Here is a 22052-nt window from a genome sequence, read left to right as displayed (position 1 = left end):
GAAAACTCTCTTCGATTTGTTGGCTACAAACCTAGCCATCCTTTGGTAACCCAAGAAATTTCATTTCTAGCCGAGTCCTATCAACGCTGAGGATTTGGTTTTCTGTCGTTACCTCTCTAATTTGGTCACTCCAACTATTGATGTACTCAACCAAAACACGCAATAAATATTGATTACTTTCTAATCCTTATCGTTAAGATCTCTCGTAGCAGAGTCAAATGATCTGGAGTTGGGCTTAGAAGCAAAACATGCTCCATTTTAGCATCAGTGAGACTGCTGTTGATGGATGGTTTGTCACGCACTGTCGGCATATTTTTCTTTATATGAAGAAAGAATGATTAGGAAAAAGCTGACTATTAGTCCCAAGAAATGAGCTCCACCACAAGTTCTACCAAAAAGAACTTCATAAGCTCGGCAACAAAATAGTAATTCTTATGGAGTAATAAAACAAAATTCATAACAGCAAATTCAACAAGCTATACAATAATAATAATAATAATAATAATAATAATAATAATAATAATAATAATAATAATAATTTGTTAGTTAACTACACTAAAGAGACATCTTAACTTGTAAGTTAAATATTAGTTATAATTAATTATAATAAAAATACATCAAGAGTACATAAAGAGTACGTAAGGAAAAAATTTCAAAAAAATTCATCAATACAGACATTTCATCTTAAATAGAATATATCAATTTTTTTTCTTCCGAGTAAAATCCCATAAAACACTGTCTGAGTATGTTGACACATTCATTGGGAATGAGTATGTTGAATGCGATAGTGAAGTGTTTCGTACACTTGATCGTATTTATACAACTTCGAAAACTTTCTTCGATTTGTTGTGTATAACCCAAGAGATTCCATTTGTCGTCGAGTCCTATCAACACTGAGGATTTGTTTTCCCAATTGTTACCTCTTTAATTTGGTCACTCTAATTATTGATGTACGCAACTAAAACAAAATTCATAACAGCAAATTCAACAAGCCATAAAATAATAATAACAACAACAACAAATTTGTTGGTTAACTAAGAGACATCTTAACTTGTAAGTTTAATGTTAGTTATAATTAATTACAGTATAAATACTTCAAGAGTACATGAAGAGTACGTAAAATATAACCATTATAAGATTGATGACAATACTCTCTTAACATATAATCAAATTATAAATTTCTTACTTAGTAAAAATAAAAAATTTTTAACTCTCTTGAAAAAGTAATTAAATGCACACTTTGAATTATTTGTAAGTCACTCTTTAAATAGTGGGTTATATATATAATCGTTTAAGGTAAACGGTTAAACAATGACAGTTTTGATTTAGTTTTTTGTTAACCGTTGTGTATGTACATGTGTGTATATATATATATATATATATATATATATATATATATATATATATACAAACGATGTGTATGTATGTATGTACATGTACAACGGTTAAAAAAAACTAAATCGAAATGGTCATTGTTTAACTGTTTATATTTAATATTATTATTAATAAAATTAGCATTAATATATTAATTTATAAATATTCTTCAATCTCCCACAATTTACAAAATTCAAATATCATACAAGTATATGCATAAAGAATATGTCACTAAAATTAAACATCATTTTAGTATAAAATTTAAGATTCTAAAGAAATAATAGGTGTCTAGTCGATTAAACATATACTTCATATGCTAGAACCAAAAATCATACATTACTTATATCCTTTGAGTTCAAGGGTCTATAATTTTAAACACTTATACAACGTTATACTCATCTTGGTTTCATGAATATTTACAAAAATAAAATTTCTAAAAAGTTTTTATCGGAGTGGCTTACTCCTATTTTCATATAGGTAGAATCCTTTAAAAAATAATATTATGATTTCATTAAGAGGTTTAACTCACCATCCTTATTTATTGTAAATAGCACTAAATCCTATGTCTTAGTGCTCCAATTGTTAAAGAACTTATTACTACCCATTAAACACTACAAGAAATTCGTCGTACACCGTTGGATTTACCCAAAAAATTTGCCGGTAATATGTTTACCGTCGGGAATAAATCCGACGGTATAAAACCACGCCGGTAATTGTTTACCAGCAGAATTTTTCGCCCGCCACTAATTACCAAAAGATTTAGCGGCGGATATTAACTTTTAATTGGAGAAATTCTAGAACTTGTTACCATCAGAATTATTTCTCGGTAAATCCAACAGTAATCTTAAATTTTATTTTATTTTTTAAATTGTTTAAAAATTCAATCATTTTTAAACGAACAAAATTCAAAATTTTACAATTTTTCATAATAATTTGTCTATAATTTTTCGTTAAAAGTTCACAAATAAGTTCACAGATAAAAGTTTAAGAATAAAAAAAATAGTAATTACTCGTGCATGAAAAAAGTAGCACTATAAATAGATACTCTAAATCTAGAAAAGATGAACTTACATTAGGTTCGATATGAAAAACAAGATATCTCATGGTGGCTAAATAAATTACATAGTTAAAACTCTCCAGACAATAAAATATTGAAAAGAAAAATTAATTATATAAATAGTATATCTATTTAAGATTCTAAGTAATCTACTAATTTGGATATGTATGACTCTCAAATGGTATATTTATTTAAACTTATATAATTTCAGCAACTTACAAACCTACTGTCTACAAGAGCATTTTTTGGAATAGCAGACTGTATACCTTCAATTGAAAACTATAAACATAATCAATAGACAAATTATAATAAAGGTTTAATTATTCTATTGGTCCCTATAGTTTTACCAAATTTTTAATTATGTCCCTATAATTTGTAAAAAAATATTCAGTTAATTTTAATATTTTTTACACAAGAAAGGACTTTATCACAAAATTAAAGTAATGTAGGGATTTAATTGAAAAGAAAAAAAGTTCAGAGGCCTAATAAAAAAATTGATGAAACTATAGGGAACAACAGAATAATTAAATCTATAAACAAAAAAAAAATCAAATTTTTATATTCAAATAAATAAATTATAACAAATTTAGTAAAATTAACAACAATTAACCAGCAAAATTACTTCGAAAAATAAAAACCCTGAAAGGCTGAAACCCTAACGCTGGCTAAAGTCGTTGATGCATACGTCAGTTCACTTTAGGAGATCGTCTTGTTTTTGTTTTTGTTTTTCATTCAGTTTACAAATTTTCTATATATTCACTGGGTTGATTTTTTGGTTGGCTCACCCATCAAAAAACAAATTCATCATAAAGCATATTTTTATTGTATAGTTTATCCGAACTATTGAAATAAGTAATAAATAAATTCCTGACAAAAAAAAGTAATAAATAAATTCCAGCTTACTATTAATTTCTAAAACCATTAAAATCACTTTCTACAATGTCTCTAATCTCATGTATGTAAACATAACTTTTTTTTATTTTTAAATTAAAAAGAAAAAATATCATTTTTTAATAAACCATCACATTTAAAAAAAAAAACTACATTTTCGGTAAAATAGAAACATTTACTTACAGTATAATTTGAATTGGATTAAAATTGAGACTTTGTAAATTAAAAAAAATAAAATATATATAACAAACCTTAATATCAACTTTTAAATAAATAAATAATTAAAAATGACATAATAAATCTAAATCGTATCTTAAAAAATTAATAATAATATAACAATAGAAAGAAAATTATAGGTTAATTAAAATAAATAAATAAATAAATTTTAAATTTATAAAATATTCACTAAATAATAATAATAATAATAATGATAACAATAATAATATATCAACAAGATAAAATGTATGATAAATTGAATATATTATAAGTAAAATTTTAAATATAATAATAAAACAATAATATTATATTGCATTGTGTGGTTGGATTGAATTGAATCGGTTTGGAATAAATTTAAAATTCGATCCAATCCATATAATTTGTCATAATTAGAATCAAATTTAATTCAAATTAGTGTGGTTCATAATCAATTTTCAATTTGAATTAGACTGAATAAAAGACTTCATTTGGATTGGTTACAGCACAACACAACAAAGACAAATCAATTGTTTTTGCAAGACATGTATACGAGAAAGACAATAATAAGGAGAAATTAATTCAAACAGAGAGCATATATATTAGTGAATGTTTTGTTATTCTTATTAATTAGTGAACGCTCATGGGGATGAGCTCACAAATTTTCAAAGCTGGAAGAGTTGTTTGAGATTATAAGAAGATTGTTTAGGATGTGTATCACCTCCAATCCACATGATCTGGGAAATATGCTTAGCAGCCTTATCAGTGGGATGAGCAGCATCAAAGAGAACATAATCATTAGCATTGCTACATACATGATATGTTTCAATTCCTCTTTTCCCTCCACAACTATAATCTCCTCCATAACGACCACCTCCACAGCAAGCTTCACTCCCCACTTTGAAACCTTGTACCAACACAAATACAAATCATGCAATAACCACATCAAATAAAATAGGTAATGAGAGAAGCGTGTAGAAGCTTGTGAAGTTAGAGAAGTTAGAATCTGTTATGTTAGTTATGCTGACTCAGCATATTTCTGTTATTGGCATCAACTGTATATAGACTCATGTAACCAACTCTTAGTGTATACAGTGATGATCAATTACATACACATCCTTAACCAATTCTTCCTGATCCTTCTCTAATAGATACAAAGGCTAATTTATATATATGTGAAACATAAATATTTTTTAGATTTAATTATTTTATCGATTTCTATAATTTCACTAAATTTTTAACTAATATTTAATATTTTTTATTTTTAATTGTGTTGATGTACCATATCAAATTTTGTAATTAAGTTTCTGCTGTGACAAAAACATTAGAATTAACAGAATATTTCGTTAAACAAATTAAATATGTCTAATATTTGACTGAATATTCTATTTATTTAACGAAATGTTCTGTTAGTTACAATGTTTTTGTCATGATAAATATTTAATTACAAAATTTGATATAATATAGAATTTTAATTAAAAAAAATCTAACTAAAAATTTAGTAAAATTATAGAATTTGAAGAATAACTAAACCTATTTTTGTAGTATCAACAATAATTGTTCAATAATTGTAAAAGGAAAAAAATATTATGTGTATTATTTATGATCACTAATTATTTGAGTGTTGGCAATTATTTTCTTAACAATTACCCATAGTAGTTAAAATTACTCTTAAACATTTTCATGCCAACAATCTTATAAAATAATTAACCTTTTTATATAATTTCTCTCATCATCAAGAATGCTCATTATTTTTTTTGTAGTGTGTAAAGTAATTATACGTATATACCTAATTAAATATTTTTCTCTGTATACTTATTTTAAATATTAAATAACCATACTAAATATATACTAACATCAACTATCAATACAAAATACATATTAAAATATAAAATATATATTAAAAATAAGTTATATATATATATATATACAAAATAAATCCTAGCTTACCATATTTAGAAGGGTTTTCCATATGGTCAAGAAATGCAGCGTAGATATCGGTGAGTGAATATTTGAATCCACTTAACTCTTTCTCAAGCTTCTGAAGGATTTTGGGAAGTTCATTGTTATGAAGCCTTGCAAGAACGGTAGCTTCTTGTTGCAAGCAATCATCAAAGCTGTTTCCAGCAATAAGTATCCTTAGAAGTGGTATGCATCCCAATGGATACACATTTAAAAATCCAAATTTTCTTCCACCTTCATTATAGATATCCTATTTAGCAAAATTATTAAATTAGCAAAATTAAACAATAAATAAATAAATAAAATTACTAAATTAGGTTTAAATAATTTTTTTAGTCCGTATAATTTTTTTAGTCTCACTTGATTTATTTTATTTTATTTTATTTGTATTCCTAATAATTATAAATTTTACTATCAAATGTTAAAATATGTATTTCATATAAATATATTAAAAAGCTTTATTCTTTTTATTCTTGCAAATGTATATTTTCTGAATTCACACGAATATTTATATATCACAATTAAAGAAAAACATTTTGAAGGACCAAAATCAAAATGACACATTTTTATAGACTAAAACCATATGCAAAGAATAATAAAATTATGTTAGTGCATGCAATATGATTTGTTTGTGCTTTAGAGTTTAAAGTGTGATTGTGTATACATTTTTTTTTTCAAAAAAAAGTCTTTATGCTAGATTTTTTTTCTCAGAATAAGAATGATTAAATTTTTTATTATTTTTTTGTCATAAGTTCTGAAATTATATTATGTAACTACTTATCTCCAAAATCGAAATTGATAAGAAAAATGACATATAAATAATCATATATTTGAGAATTAGGCAAATTAAGGATTCAAATCTCTGTTTTTATACTTTGATCACCGAAGAAATGTTGCCAATCACAAAGTCTACAAATTGTTGTGGAGGGTATGGAAGAGGCGCAGTGCTGGAATTTGTACTATAGAAAGGGGCAGCATAGTCATTTCCTCCAATGGAAAATATGTAGACAGCTTTTGAGAGCATTTTATTGGCTTCCTCTTCTCCTAGATCCTGCCTCAATTGCTTGCTAACTTGTCCAAAGTAAAATGACTGAGTTTTCAAGTCAACCACCTAATTAAATCAATTAATCAAGCATCGCCATTATTAAAGCTTAAATAATTAAGGGGATTAAATTTTCATTTAGAACTCATAACATTGTTCAATTTGCCATTGTCCCAATGAAAAAATAATAATATCTAAATACCCTTGGATTACTAAATTCGACATATAGCGACAAATTTTTAACAGTAATTTTTTAAAACTGTCACTAAAAAAATTATATTTAACAGCAGTTTGAGTAATAATATGATTGTGAAAAACTAGAATTATTGTATATAATTCTAAGAATGCTACATGTTGTCCACATCCGACAATTAAATTAAATAGAAACACTATTATTCAATAATTAATGTTAACTTCAAGAGTTTAGACTTGGCTTTTTTTTTTCCTTTAGACGGGAAGATTGCATATAACTTAATCCAGCCTCTAATAAACTAATTAATCATTCACAAATATGATATGCTATAAACAAATAAATATAACATGTATAATACGGAGCCGATGACCCTAATTATGTATATTGAATTATTGATGCTATTGGAAATTCACTGCTCCTTTCGTTCATTGTTTTATATTGAGTTTGGAAAACTGGTATCAAATTTGATTATCAAATATTATTAAATATTAATTAAAAAATTACTAAATTATTATTTACTTTTAATTGTTTGGTTGATATATTTATTATAGTGTGTAGATTTTGTATTGAACCAAATTAAATCAAGCCCAATATAATTAGAGAATGTTGAGTTTTTATACAAAAAAATATTTTATTTTATATAGCTGAATGTTAATAAAATAAAGAAATAGATTGGGCTAAAAAAGTAGTACAAAGCCCAAGTCAATATTCTCTTGGACCAACAAATTCTTTGGTCCGAATTGAAAGAAGAAAGAAATAATGGAGCATGCACTCCTGGATTACCCACTCTCTTATGTAATGGAATTAAAAATTTAATTTAGTTAAATGCATACATAGGTAACTGAAATTCAAAATTAAATTGAGTTTATTGGGTATTGAAAGCATTGTCTCTTCTCTCTCCTCTCTCTTGACTTTTCGGTCATATCCATCAGAGAAGAAGAAGATAGAAATCATGGAAGAAAGACTATGAAGAAGGAAGATCTGAAGAAAGGTATGGCAAGATTTTTGCCATTAAAGGCATGATTTGAAGAAGGGCCTCAAGATTTTCTTTGTCAAGAAAAGAAAAGGATCTGCCTCTATCAGGAAGAAGATCTCAGTTGCAAAAGTTTATTTCTATTTTTGTTCATTAAAAAAAGAAGATAGCCGCTGAGCTACACGTAGAAAGGAGCAAAAATGGAAAGCAAGAAGCTATCCTGGGTTAGAAGATCGTCAAGGGTTCGAATCCTTTTTTGGAGCCAAAGACAAGATCAAGGGGTTCAGATTGAAGGAGCTTGATGAAAAGGGTTGAGAGAGGTACATGCATGTGGGTTTTTGGTTTTTCCTCTCTCTTCTCTTTGTCTGAACCGCTGCTGTTTTTTGTTGGAGAAGAAGTGGCTTGGTTGAACCAGTTTCAACCTTGGAAGCTTTCCCTTCTATAATAAAGGTGAACGGCCAAAGGTTGAGATCAAAGAGAGAGTGAAAAGCACAGAGTTCTCATAGCTACCCAAGCTCTCTGAGTTCTTTTCCTTCAAAGATGTTCTATTTGTTTTTTTTTTCTTAGTATTGTCTGTCTGAGTCTCATGGTAAAAGACAAACATGGTAAGGTTTGTAGGAAAAAGTCAGTGAAAAAAAAAGCAGTGAGCAATATTAGAAAAAAAGTCATAGATGTCTCAGAGTTTCTTTGTTCATCTATCTGTTGTGTTTCATGATCCTGTGGAAATTCCCTTACAAGTTGGGTTAGCACTTTGCGGTTGAAAGCTAGGTTGTGAGTCCTAGTCAAATTCAGATTGGGTGTAGAATCTGAATTTGCCCATGGGTAGTTCCTAGGGAGAAATTGGTGTTTGTAATGTTGTAAAAACATAGTGAAATTCCATCATTGTTATGATGGAGACTGGATGTAGACCACATTGCACCTAGTGGCTGAACCATGATATATCTGGTTTTAATTCTTCTTCCCTACTCTTTTCTCTCTTTCTGGTTATCAGGAGACAAAAACAAAATATATCTCAACTCAGTACGAGACAAAACAAAAGTGTCTCTCAACTCGACACGAGACAAAAAACAAAAATATCTCCTGAAGTTCTTTTAAAAGTCAGAAACTAATGTTCAGCGAAAAGGGGTTAAGATTCAACCCCCCACCCCTCTTCTCTTAGCAACTGAAGATCATTAGAATTTATTGTTATTGTTTATTATTTTTTATCATCAATCTAATTTCTTTAATCTAATAATCTAGTAATACATATTTTATCCCGTACTTTTAAACATTAATGACTAACTGATAATAAAAAATAATAAATTATAATAGGCCTCTAATATTTATTTTTTTACAGGTAGTCTTTTTTAATTTTATTATTTGTTCAATATAAGAAAAAACCAAAGTAGTATATAATGTATAAGACCATGCATCTTATTATATATATAATTACCGCTCCTTTATTAGTTTCAACTAAAGCACCAGCTCCAGCTGATGCAAAATTCACCCCATAAATGTATTGATAATGGTTGTATCCAGGATGCAAATATGGCGGAATTAGCGGTAACTTTGCATAGCCACCTACAATCAAAATTCAAAGCAAAACACATTAGAACCCTCAAACTAAAACTTCATTTCATAAGCTGTGTAATTTAATTATTTTTCTTCAACAAATTTTATACGCATAATAAAACAAAAGTCGATTTTGAAATTAGAAAATGTTTGAAACATTTTTTTTAAGTTTACAATGATAATCAACACAAGAATTTATTGAATTTTGTATAAACTTTCTGCCTTTTAGATTTTATCGGGTGCCATTAGCAACCTCTCAAAAAACTTCTCAAACATCTTTTAAACAAATTCTTTTTTTCTTTTTGTTCTTATAAAAGTATAAATATTTAATTTAAGTTCTGTAATGATCACGTAAGAACTTCTTTTAAATTTACATAAATTTTTTACATAAGTCTTCTTTCTCCTTTTATTTGTCTTATGCTAAACTTTTTTTTTTGGGATAAATAAAAATTAAACTCTGGATTTTTAGATTATAAAATTTTGGTATTATATCCGAATTAGTTCTTCCAAAAATTTAAACCGATAAAAACAGATATATGAATTATCATCCTCTAACAAGTTTTATATATATTTGGAATTTCAACCTAACCTAAAAATTGTCTTGGAGAATAATAATGGAGCGGTTAAGGTTATATTAAGAAAGCAAGAAGATAGAACCATAGATTAATGACTAAAAAAAATTAGTTAGGAGTATTTGTTGAGAATTTTTAAAATAAATAAATTTTATAAAAATTTAAATTTAAATTTTTTCATAAAAGAAAAAAAAATTAAAAATTTTCAATAATTGAAGAAACCTTTAAAGAGTATGCTTAATATATTTGTCAAAAGACCCTTTTTAAAAATATATTTATCATGAAAGAATTAATAATTAAATTATTGTTTGAAGTGAGACATACCAATAAAATCTGGTATTACACGTCCATCAGAAAATCTTCCAGAGGGATACTTGAAAAAAGTTTTGCCATAAGGAGGAAAATTTGACTGAAGAAAAGTGGTGGTGTTGATGTAGTTATTGTTTCCATTATCAAACAATGAATCTCCAAATATGAATAGGGCTCTGTGGTTTTGTGGCAAGCAATAATAAGAAGCATGGCTTTGATGCGAAAAGGAGTAACCAATAATAATAATAATATTGAGTATGAAATAGCAAAGATAGAAGGTGAATATAGACATAGTTAGTTACACTTGCAATAATGCAATATTCAAGTGTAGTTCCCTTCTTATAATTTGTGATTTTCTCTAATTAATGTGTTGCTGGTGGCATTCATGTATATTCAAATTTGGAGTTTGATATATAAACTACATTAGGAATCATGATTTATTAATTATGACATTGCTTGCCGTCCAAGGTTTCTCTTTTTTTTTTAACTTTTATTTTTTTTATTCGAGAATAAATTAATTTTTTTTCACCATGTGAATTTTTAATAGACTAAATTTCGCTCCTCCTCTAATGTTTTTTTTTACCAAAAATAAAAAGATTCGAACCCGTAACTTCTAAATGAGTATGAAAAGACTATATCATTTGAGTTATAGTTTCTATTCTAACGTTAAATACAATAATGTCATATTTATGTGGACAAACATTGAAATAAATAATTGATAAAAATGGATATATTTTGAAAAATAAAAAAATGTATAAACACGAGTTATAAATTAAATAATATAATCTCTCTTTTTTATTTAAAGGTATCAGGTTGAATTTTACTCCTAATTTAAAAATAAAATGCATAAACAGCTAAAAATGCCAAACGAGTGAAAGATCTTTTTAAATTGGGATATCCAGTAATAATTCTGTTATTTTTTTCTTTTATTTTTCTATTGCTTCAGTTATTTTCAATTGAGAAAAATTGTGGAATACATTACACTTGTTGCATATATGTCATATTCATGATCTCATACAAGTTATTATCATCTTTGCATTACAACTTTTTAATTAAAAATATTATTAAATAATAGAAAAAAGAACTGTAGTAAACTAATAATAGCTAAAAAAGACAAACGAGCCCATAAAAAAAAATTCTAGAACTGGCAGTTGACTTTTTAATTTCGAAAATATTTAATAATCAAACAAAATTAGCCAAAAACAATTATAACTTATTTTATTTAGTATTTATTAATTATTGCGATAATTAATGAATGTTAAATAATGTAAGTTCTAGTTATTTTTTGTCTTCCTAATATTACCCAATTAATTTAATATTATATATGATCAATTAATGTCTCACTATCATAGTAATAAATTAAGCTGCAATTATATTTTTAGATAAATTTTTTGGTATCTATAATTTTAGTGTCAAAATTTCTTAACTTGCCCTTTATGATAAATTTTAAATATTTAAAAATTATGTACTTTTTTGAATTTAATATTAATTTTTTTTAGTAAATTAGGTAGATATATATAAATACCATAGCTTGCACCTACATTTTAATTCATAATTGAAAAACATATAGTGGCAACAAAGGGAAAAACAAGAATGAATTGGAAAACAAAGTATTGGGCTTAGAAGAAATCACTAATAGTGTAAGGCCCAAGAAAGTGAGAGTTAGTTGTGTAAGCCCACATCCTAGTTGCCAATTGTTTATAAGCACTTTCTGTAAGATGGTATGAGTCCCAAAACAAATATTCATTGGGTTTGTCACATAACTCAAAATGCTTATTCCCTCTTTTACCCCCACAACTGTACTCTCCTCTAAATGCTCCACTCCCACAGCATGCTGATTTTCCTTCCTTCAAACCTACATCAAATCAAATACTTAATTAATTAACCAAAAATTTAAATTATTAATTATATTTAATTTTCATGTATTCACAATGTAAAAGTATTTTAATTTATACAGAAATCTAATAATATGTTATATTATCATATATAAATAAAAAACTAATAAAGGTATGTTTAGTTTTATAGTTTGTGTTTTTTTTTTATTTTCAGTTTTTCTAATTTTAAAATTATGTGAAAAAAAGGAGAAACATGAGATAAAAATACAAAATATAATTTTATTATTTTTACTGATTTTTTAACAAAAATTTAAAAATAAAAATAAAAAATAAAAGCGCAAACTAAACGCTCCGAAAATTCTTTTTCATAATAAGCACATAACAATTAAACTCTTGGAATCCAAAATTCATATGGGTAATTCAATCTAAACAATAATTAATTAAGGAGTACTAACCATATTTAAAGGGGTGGTTGATCATTTGAGTTACATCAGCATTGAAATCATAGAGAGAATATTTGAAGCCCTTTAGCTGCTTCTCCAATTTAAAGAGAGCCAAAGATAGAGCTTGATTATGTAATTTTGCAAGTGATGAAAGTTGTTGTAAGCAGCTTCCATTTCCATCTGACTTTATTATTCTGGTCCCTGGAAGGCAACCCAATGGTGGCAGATTCATGAACACAAACTTTCTAGCCCCTTTCTTATATATTCCCTGCCAATACACCATACCAATATACCATGCATCAGCATTTATATTTACACTTATTACAAATAGTTTTGAATAACCCTAATCATCAATATAACAAGTTAATTAATTAGAAAAGCAAGCAGATTGTCATACTATATGCCGTGATCGACTATGTTACGTATACATTAAAATTAACCGCCAAAGTCAGTCATTATTATAAAATATATATTGAAATATAAGTATACATTAAAAATAAATTAAATTATATATGTATTTATACATAAATATATTAATAATTGATTTTGGTGTACGAATAATATTTTTTATGATGATAAAATTAAAGATATATTGTTTGCATATTCCACAACTAGAGTTAACTTAAGAGTAGTGTGTTAGGAAAAATGAAAGGAAAGAAATATTTTTTTTCCCACAAAATTTCTGTTTAAAAAGGATAATCATGTATATAATTAAAATTAATTAAAGAATTAAAGCTTTTCTTAACCTTATAATAAAAGGACTAAATTTAAACCTTAATTATTTGTAAAAATATTTTCTAAAACTATACAGTATTTTTTTATCAAGTTGTCCTTAATGATGATAATAATATAATAATAGAATAATAATTATATTATACCCTTTTATTAACTAGCAACTATTTATCTTATATATAATATTATAATTACAAATAATTATTTTAATATCACTTTTCAATTAAAATTAAATATCTAGACAGAAAATGATTATTGTCTAACTCTCATATGAAGAAAATGATTATTAGCCATCACCAACTAAAAAGTTTATAGGATCCTTATCTTAAATTTCTAAGATCCCATTATGTGCCATAATCTAACTCTATATTTGAACATATATATAGAGGGGCCATAATTTAGAACTTTATATACCTTGATAATGGAAGTGATGTTACCAACCACCATGCCAACATATTGTGAGTGAGAGAAAGAATTAAGAACATCAGATTGAGTCAAGAATGGGCTAAGGTAATCGTTGGTTCCAATGCTAAACATGTATACACCTCTTGATAACAACATTTTAGCTTCATAACTTCCTAACTTGTGCTCCAACCATGTTGCTACTTTCTTGAAGTGATCTCTAGCTTGTGTTTTCAAAGGTATTACCTGAAAAATAAAATTAATGTTACAAATTATCAAAGAATTATAATACTAGTAATTCCTGAAACATATATAATCATTTATTTATGTGTCTCTTTCTATCAGTTTAAATTTTTTTAAAAAGTAGTATTATGATATAGTATAAAAATTTTTATGATCACCAAAAAATTTAGAATTTGATGATTGTTAAATTCCAAAAAAAAAAAAGAATTTCAGCATAAGGTTAATAAAAAAAGATTCATACAAAAATTTAAACAAATAAAAAAGAAACTCTTATTTGATAGAACATGTTAAATATATAATCATTTATGTAATAGTTTAAATTTTTTGAGAAAATAGTATTATTATAGTTCCTAGTTGTTTTTTTTTTTTTTTTACATTTAGTTCCTAATTTCCTTTATTAAGTTCACTGAAATAAAGAATAAAATTTAAAATGGAAACAACAACAATAAAAGTAATAATTATCCTCTAAGAAATAATTCATCAGCTCCACTACTATTTTGATGTGACTATGAAATAGAGACATTTGAGGTTATAAATTACTTGCACAATATATATCAACAATATGTTTGGAAAGAAAATAAAGTAAAGGGAAAAAAAATATGAAATGAGAACTGATGAGATCGTCTTAGTGTGTGTTTGGATTTTAGTTTGTAAACGGGAGTTTGTATAAAATTGATTTTGCAAACTTGATTTTGATGAAAAGTAAGTTTGTATTGAAGTGATTTATGTTTGGCTATCTTTATATCAAAATGGATTATAGTAAAATAAATATGGTTTGGAATACACTACTCAAAATCACTTTTAGATGAAAAATTACTAAAATAGACATCAATTTAAATAATTTTTTATATTATCCTATCATTTTAATTTAGATATTTGAATAATCTTATTAATTAATTTTATAATAAAATTAATATATATTATTTTAAATAAAAATAACATATAAAAATTAGCAAAATAAAATTATATATATAAGAGTATTTTTTTGGTGACTATATATAAGAGTATTTAATCAAATATGTTATATTTTTTTAAAATTTTAAGTATTAACGTAAAAATGTTAATTTAGTATTTTTTTACATCGTATTTTCGGTTTAATACTCTTAATAATTTTATTCTTAATATTATTTTAGAATCTAACGTGTATGATTTTATTAATACTTATGATTAATTTTTTATTTAATTTATCTTTTTTAATAGGATCATAATCTATATTATAAAAAAATTACAATAAAAAACTATATATACCAGAATTATAATTATAAAAAAATATTAAAAATAATAAAATTAAATATTTATCTTGACAGTAATGAAAAAAATCTAAAAATTTTTTATAATGTATTTTATATAATATATTTTTAATTCTCTTAGTACTCTTTTTTAGTACCTTATAAATTTTTACTATTATTATTAAAAATAATAATAATAGAAAAGAAGAGCTTATATAAAGAGAAATAATAAATAATACATAATAGAAAAAAAGAACTCATATCAAGAGAAATAACAAGAAAAGAAGGCCAATTCACCTAATAAGAATTTCATAGATAATACAATAACATGTCTATAAGATAAAATTGGTAAAGAAAAAATAGATGTTGAGGATAAATGGCTAAAAGCCCGTTGGTGAAACGCAGAAGCTAGAAATTGTTGCTTCTGGTAAACGTGGTTTTAAATACAAAATCACTTCTGCGTTTACCAAACTAAAAATTAGCCAAACAAAAATATGAAACTTTCAAGAAGCTTAAACGTGCTTTTTCTTCTCAAACGGATTTGCCAAACACACCCTTAGTCTTATTTGTTGGCCACATAGAAGAAAAAATAGAGAAAAAGTGTGTAAGCTAAGGTTATATCACTTTCATTTCTAATTATATTTTCCGTGAATTTAATTTTCTAGCACTTTTCCTTAGATTTCGCATCATAAATTGTAAGGTAAGTTTATAACATAATGCAATAATTGATGTATAATTTATGAAAATTTGAACAAAATTGATTTTTGATTTGTGGACTATGTATATGATTTTTCAGAAAACGTCTTAAATGTTCTTCATAAAATTTAAAAAACAATTATAGTTAATTAGTTATATATTGTTTTCATGGAATCTACTTCTATCCATGAAATGACTCCTACCAGATCATTTTTCCACACACACTGTCTATCTTTTGTCTTTGAAATTCTTTCAAAATTATCTCTATCATTAATTTCATGGTCAAATAATTAATTAAATTGATTGGTTGGGCCATGAGTGATTTATTGATTCTGGTCTTGTTTGGTGTCATGGGTCCAATGACTACTTGTGCTTGTACTGCTTCTTGTCTTTGAATCACAGTTGTACTTGATGTTTGACCTATCACTGCACCTTTTTCATGGGCTCTCAACTTTGAGAAAAAATTATGAACGGAAAAAATATTATTTCTACTAATATTAAAGGCAAATTATAGATATATTAAAAATGAGAAACTTATATAAAGTGGTAACTTGTGATCGATATTAATTAGTTTATTTTATGTCTTTGATAGAAAGAATACAGAATTATTAACAAGAAATAATTTATTTTTTATTTTTTTATTATTTCTATTAATTTTTTAGAATTATATTTTTTATTATTAATGTTTTTCCAAATTTTTTATATAAAAAAAATTAAAATTTAACTAGACTTTCATAATTTATTCTAATTTATCACCAAATAAAAAATAAAAATACTAATTTTTGTATCTCTATATTTTATATCTTATTTTTAATGTCTTGTCTTATTTTCATAGTCAAACATAAGGCTTAGTGCTATTCTAAAATACTAAGGATTTATAAAATCTTGTTTTGCTTTTTCGTTTTTAAGTTTTATAAGATGGTTTTTTATTTGTGTTTTCTTTAAAAAAAATTTGTATAATTTACTTTTACCATGAAGTGTATGTATTTAACTATTGCAAATAAATAAATAAAAATGGTAGCTTCACATTAATCACATAATTTTGTTCTTAAGATATCCACTAGCACTATTCTCTTTTTTCTTTGCGTGTCTATGTTATGAATACAAATAATAATAATTCTTTCTCAACATTAGGTTCATCTCCACCCTAGCTTCTAAAATTGATATTAATCAATTAAGTTAAAGAAGAATATTAGAGAGTCAAGACCAGTAATTAATCATTAATATTTAAAAATATAAATTAAAAATATATTATTAAATTATTAAACTAAAATAATTAAATTAATAACTAAAAGTGTTAATAAAAAATAACAAATTCTACTGGTTTTTGAACTTTTCTTATAAGCTAATTAATCTATAATGTGAACGTGGTTATCTAGCTAGCATTATAGTGATCTATATATGCTTGGCGGCAAAGTAGTATAGCATATAATTGTAATTTGGTCAATTACTAACAGCTATATCACTAGCTATGTTCATATAAAAACTTGTTCAAAGTTCCATTAATTAAGCTAAGCTTTATACAGTAATAACTAATAACATGTGAATGAAATAGTAGGTGCATTCGGACCAAGGAAAAAGCTCATCATGTTTATTATTGCTTAGATTCTAAATCGTTTAACAACTCAATAGTTTAGTAATTCCGTGTTGAATTTGTACTTGAATATATAAGGATATATATAACTCAAAAATTTCTAATAATACAAGAAAAATAATGTTTTTTAAAATAAATATATTTTTGTATATACTTACCGAACCTTCAAAAGTTTCAACAAGAGCACCTGCTCCACCAGACGCAAAGTTCACTCCACCATAGAATTGTGTGTAATTACCAGGTTGTAGAAATGGTGGTATCAATGGCAGGTTCGCATATTCAGCTACAAATAAAAACCAAATAATCATATATTAATTACAAGAATATCGATCCAGATAATAGTAATTAATTTTAATTTGTGCTACACATGATAATAATGAGTACTCTTCTTTATTTTGATTACTCATGATTAATTATAAAAAAAATAAAATAAAATATACACTTTACTAAGATCATCGAATTACAACATTTTTGTGGCGATTTTTACAACCGTCACTATTAGCGACGATTTTAACGACGAATTCAAAATTAATATAAAATTTGGCATATATAATATATAGTATAAAAATTTTTTTAAATGTTATTAAAATATTTATATTCCAATAATTTTAATCGTTAATTTTAATTAACATATATTTATATAATTAAAATCAACGATTAAAAAAATTGGTATTCTAAAAATACTTGAAATTTTTCCAATAACATAAGACATATAAGAGAAAATTAAAAAGAAGCTAGATTACTTAATTCAATGGGGAGAGAATATAATATATAAGATAAGATATGGAAATGAAAGAATGTTGATTACCTATAAAATCTGAAATCAAGCGACCATCAGAGAATCTGCCAGTGGGGAAGTTGAAGTAGGTTTGACCATAAGGAAAGAAATTAGCTTGATCATATGGTGTTGTGTTTATGTAATTGTTGTTCCCTGCATCTAAGAATGAATCCCCAAATATGAACAACCCAATCATATGATGCTTCTTATTATTGATACTTCTTCCAAGGGTTGGAGAGAAGAAAAGAGTTAGAGACAACAAAAAAAGCAGGGAGAAGATACAGCTTCCTATGTTTGCCATCATCAACTTCATTCATTCATTATCACTCAATTAATAACAAACATTTATACATGTGTATGTGTGTGAAGACAATTAATTAACATATATATATTATATGCTATTTTGGACTAGTCAACAGCAATTTAATTGGAGGATATGTTACTTGATGATTCCATATATAATAATGATGATGTGAATGAAATCATCACAATTAAGGACATGAATAAAGAATAATTGAGATGCGTCTTTATTAATTTTTTAAACCTATATATTAAGATTTAACATGGTTATAAATATAATCATTTTTGTTCATTTATATTTATTTTATTAATTTAAATTTTTTAAAAGAATAATTCATGACATAAAAATAGCATCAAAACTTGCTTCTATAACTTAAAAATCTAATATTTGATTATTGTTGACCTTAATTAAAAAATAAGAATTTAAACATACAACAAATAAAAAAAATGTCTAAATAAAAAATTCACACAAACTTAAAAAAGATATTTGCATATAAAAGTATGTTAGAGATATAATTTTTTATATTTTTTATTAGATTATGCTTTTTGAGAAAAATAATTTTACAATAAAAATGTCTATGAGACATTTTTTCTTTCTTTAACTGTCTTATTTTTAAATATTTTTATTTGAGATTCGAAATAAATGATATATATAACATTAAAGTAAACTTGTGAAACTACAATATCTCTAATTATTCTTGACTCATGAAATAAAAGAGCAGTTGATTCCAGCCACAACCATAGCCGACACAGAATTACATAGATGTTAAAACGCTTGTTATTTGGACGTGTAATGCATGTTTTAAAAGGTTTAATTTTATTCAGCCACGGCAATTTATAGATTAAAGTTTTGCAAATCATTAATGTTTGAACGTTTTGGTGAGATAAAGAGAGAAAGAGGGGTCCACAGAATAGGTGAAATATTTTATGTGGAAGTCTCTCATGTGAACCATTAATTAATTTCCTATACCTTCATTTTTGTTTGATTTAAGCATACCCATCTCGTCACGTCATTATCCTACTACTCTCACGCTTTCTTTTTTTTTTTTAAAGGAAAATTACTTACTTACTTACTTACTTACTTAGTGAATGTGGTTTTTATTCATTGATTTAAGTTTAATACACTAAAATAGAATTTGAGGTGATTATTCTAGTATGGAGTTTTCTTATTCTCACATGGTTTGAGTCCAACGTCATTATGTGTCTAAATTTAATATACATTTTTTTTACTATGTCTTTTAATCCGATAAAATAATAATTAATTTGTTACGAAATTTATTATTAATTAATGAATTACTACATATATAAAATAAAATTCAAATACTCAAGACTTGTTTAAGTAAATCAATAAACTCACTACTCGATCGACCCAAATTAATAAGTTAATATATCTTTTACATATTGCCAAAAGATAGTAAAAAATTAAAAAAAATATATTCTCACAAATTACGAGAAGTTTTAAATTCATATTTTTATATTTTACTCGTAAACTCTATTTTAAAGCATTATACCAACTTTAGATTATCTAAATGTTTTAGCCTCTTATTCTAATATTTAGATTTTCTTTTACTTTTTATTTTATTACTAATTATCAATTTTTTATATTTTTTCTCATATTAGTTCGTATTGACTATATATCTATAAATTAAACATTACCACTTCTTGCGTATGGTGCAATAATATTATTATAAAGATAATTTTTTATTTATCTTAAGATAAAATTTTCATTTTTTTCGATTGATGAACATTAAAATTAAAATTCTTTAATCATAACAAAATATTCTAATATTATATTATAAAATTACATATCCTAAAAATTTAAACTTAATAAATAAAGCCACATAAATAATTATTTTATTATATTTGCCTAACAACTCACATTCAATTTTTTTTTTCGGTCAACAAACTACATGCTTTACACTTTTGACATTATTTAAAGCGTGCGTTTTTCTTAGAATATATGTCTCTGTGTGTGTATCTATGAGAATAATGAGAATGAGCCGAGTTTGATTGAGGCAAAGAAAAAAGTCGAACGCAAAACAAAGTTGAATTCAGATTATTAGATGGGAATAATGGGATCAAGTTTATCATCTTGAATTTTAGGGTATATCATATATATATGTGATTGCAACAACAAAGTTAATCTGAAAACAGTTATTTAAACATTTGTTGAAATGCGTGTTAATAATTTGTTACTATTATTATATCTTATATATACATGATTATCTTCTTCACTTGCATTTAAAAATTAATTAAACATCCCCGGCGTGATCCATGACTCTATTAATTACTCAATCTTTTGTCCAAATATATTTCCAATTGATGATAATATAATATCATTATTATTCATTAGGGTTGCTTGGTTGAACAAAAACATTCTATAATAATTTTTTTAGGGCAAGCTGTGATCATAATAACAAATACAACAGTTTCGTTTTAAAGAAGAGAATAATTAAGGGTGATCTTAAGATTTTGGAGAATATCCTTGTGTTATATATGACTTTGTAAAAAATGAACTTAGATTGGAAGAGAATCTCATTTTATATAGGTAATAATTTATTTGATCAATAATAAATTTTTAAATAAATTTTAAATAATTTATAATATATTAATCTTTGATCTATTAGATTAAAAAATATTGTAAAAAAAATTTTTAAATTCCTAAATTGTCTAATTTACTCACTTGTCTCTTTAATTAAAGAAGGTTTAATTATTTTATTGGTCTCTATAGTTTTGCGAAATTTTTAATTTGGTCTCTGTATTTTTTTCCCTTTCAATTGAGTCCTTGCACCAAATTTTTTTTAATTGAGTCTCTACACACTTTTTTTCCCTTTTATTGGGTCCCTGCATCAAATATTTTTTTTAGTCCGGTCCCTGTAAAATTAAGTTAATTACCGTCAAGAGAGACCTAATTAAAAAAAATTAGTGCAGGGGCCTAATTAAAAGAAAAAAATGTATAAGGACCTAATTAAAAATTTCGCAAAACTATAGGGACCAACAGAATAATTAAACCATTAAACAAGTATTAAAAATTTAAGTTCCATCTTATTGTTAACAACAAATTTTTAAATAAAATTTATAAATTTTTTATTAATTTTGAGAATAACATATATATTATAGTGTCAATACATTAAAATAGAATTCTTCAAAATTATATCATTCATATGTCTTTCACTTTTTTTTCTTGAAATAATATTTACTTTAGCCTCATAAAGCCCGCTACTTATTTAAAATAGAAAGCCCATATTCAACCAAACTTGTTGCTTCAGAGAACCTGCAGGGTTTGAATACCAAAACCGTACCAGGGCCTCAAAAGCCCATTTTCTATGAAAAAAAGGGAGAAAAAAATAAGTTAGCATAGAAAATTACCAATTTTGTTTTAAAAGATTCAGTTTTTTATTAAATAATCACTGGGAAAAAAAGAAATGACTTTTTGATTGTCAAGGAATAATCTCAATTTGATAAAATGCACCAAAGATAAAGAAATATAGTAAAAAAAAATAATCAGATTTCAACAAAAAATTTTACATACATTATTAAAAGAGTTTAATTTTGATACACTAGTTAGTATAAAATATTTTAAACAGTGACGTTAAGTCTGGGCCTAAAAGATCACATGAAATTATACATAAGATAGACAAGCAAATCTCTTATGAATATAGGGATACTCTTTAAATTTCAATT

General features: G+C 25.3%; 2 protein-coding genes across 3 annotated transcripts; both read right to left on the bottom strand.

Moving 5' to 3' along the window:
- Window positions 1-670: 670 nt before the first annotated feature.
- Window positions 671-10497, bottom strand: LOC130961771 (GDSL esterase/lipase 5-like). 2 transcript variants are annotated; one of them, XM_057887775.1, is made up of 6 exons: window positions 10132-10497; window positions 9117-9244; window positions 6351-6587; window positions 5465-5726; window positions 4236-4421; window positions 671-958 (listed from the first exon to the last, which is right to left on the bottom strand). In XM_057887775.1, exons 1-6 carry the CDS (start codon window positions 10406-10408, stop codon window positions 939-941), a joined length of 1110 nt encoding a protein of 369 aa, XP_057743758.1. In that variant the 5' UTR covers window positions 10409-10497; the 3' UTR covers window positions 671-938. The 2 variants fall into 2 exon arrangements, with proteins under 2 accessions (XP_057743758.1, XP_057743757.1); XM_057887774.1 differs by lacking the exon at window positions 671-958 and having other exon boundaries at window positions 3934-4421.
- A 1129-nt stretch (window positions 10498-11626) lies between these two features.
- On the bottom strand, window positions 11627-18405 carry LOC130960359 (GDSL esterase/lipase 5). Its single transcript, XM_057885741.1, has 5 exons — window positions 18099-18405; window positions 17449-17573; window positions 13541-13774; window positions 12407-12662; window positions 11627-11971 (listed from the first exon to the last, which is right to left on the bottom strand). Exons 1-5 carry the CDS (start codon window positions 18379-18381, stop codon window positions 11736-11738), a joined length of 1134 nt encoding a protein of 377 aa, XP_057741724.1. The 5' UTR covers window positions 18382-18405; the 3' UTR covers window positions 11627-11735.
- Window positions 18406-22052: the final 3647 nt, after the last annotated feature.

The sequence above is a fragment of the Arachis stenosperma genome, chromosome 2 (genome assembly GCF_014773155.1).
Source record: "Arachis stenosperma cultivar V10309 chromosome 2, arast.V10309.gnm1.PFL2, whole genome shotgun sequence".
Classification (NCBI taxonomy): Eukaryota; Viridiplantae; Streptophyta; class Magnoliopsida; order Fabales; family Fabaceae; genus Arachis; species Arachis stenosperma.
This window is presented reverse-complemented; position numbering and strand designations above follow the sequence as displayed.

What these genes read in the sequence shown, in the direction of transcription:
- LOC130961771 (XM_057887774.1), bottom strand. Translation starts at nt 10,408, where the DNA reads ATGTCTATATTCACCTTCTATCTTTGCTATTTCATACTCAATATTATT. An exon ending in TTGAAACTAATAAAGGAGCG is followed by an intron (nt 6,588 to 9,116) that starts GTAATTATATAT and finishes TGATTTAATTAG; the next exon opens with GTGGTTGACTTGAAAACTCA. An exon ending in ACATTTCTTCGGTGATCAAA is followed by an intron (nt 5,727 to 6,350) that starts GTATAAAAACAG and finishes TTTGCTAAATAG; the next exon opens with GATATCTATAATGAAGGTGG.
- LOC130960359 (XM_057885741.1), bottom strand. Translation starts at nt 18,381, where the DNA reads ATGAAGTTGATGATGGCAAACATAGGAAGCTGTATCTTCTCCCTGCTT. An exon ending in CTTGATTTCAGATTTTATAG is followed by an intron (nt 17,574 to 18,098) that starts GTAATCAACATT and finishes TTTTATTTGTAG; the next exon opens with CTGAATATGCGAACCTGCCA. An exon ending in ACATCACTTCCATTATCAAG is followed by an intron (nt 12,663 to 13,540) that starts GTATATAAAGTT and finishes GTGTATTGGCAG; the next exon opens with GGAATATATAAGAAAGGGGC.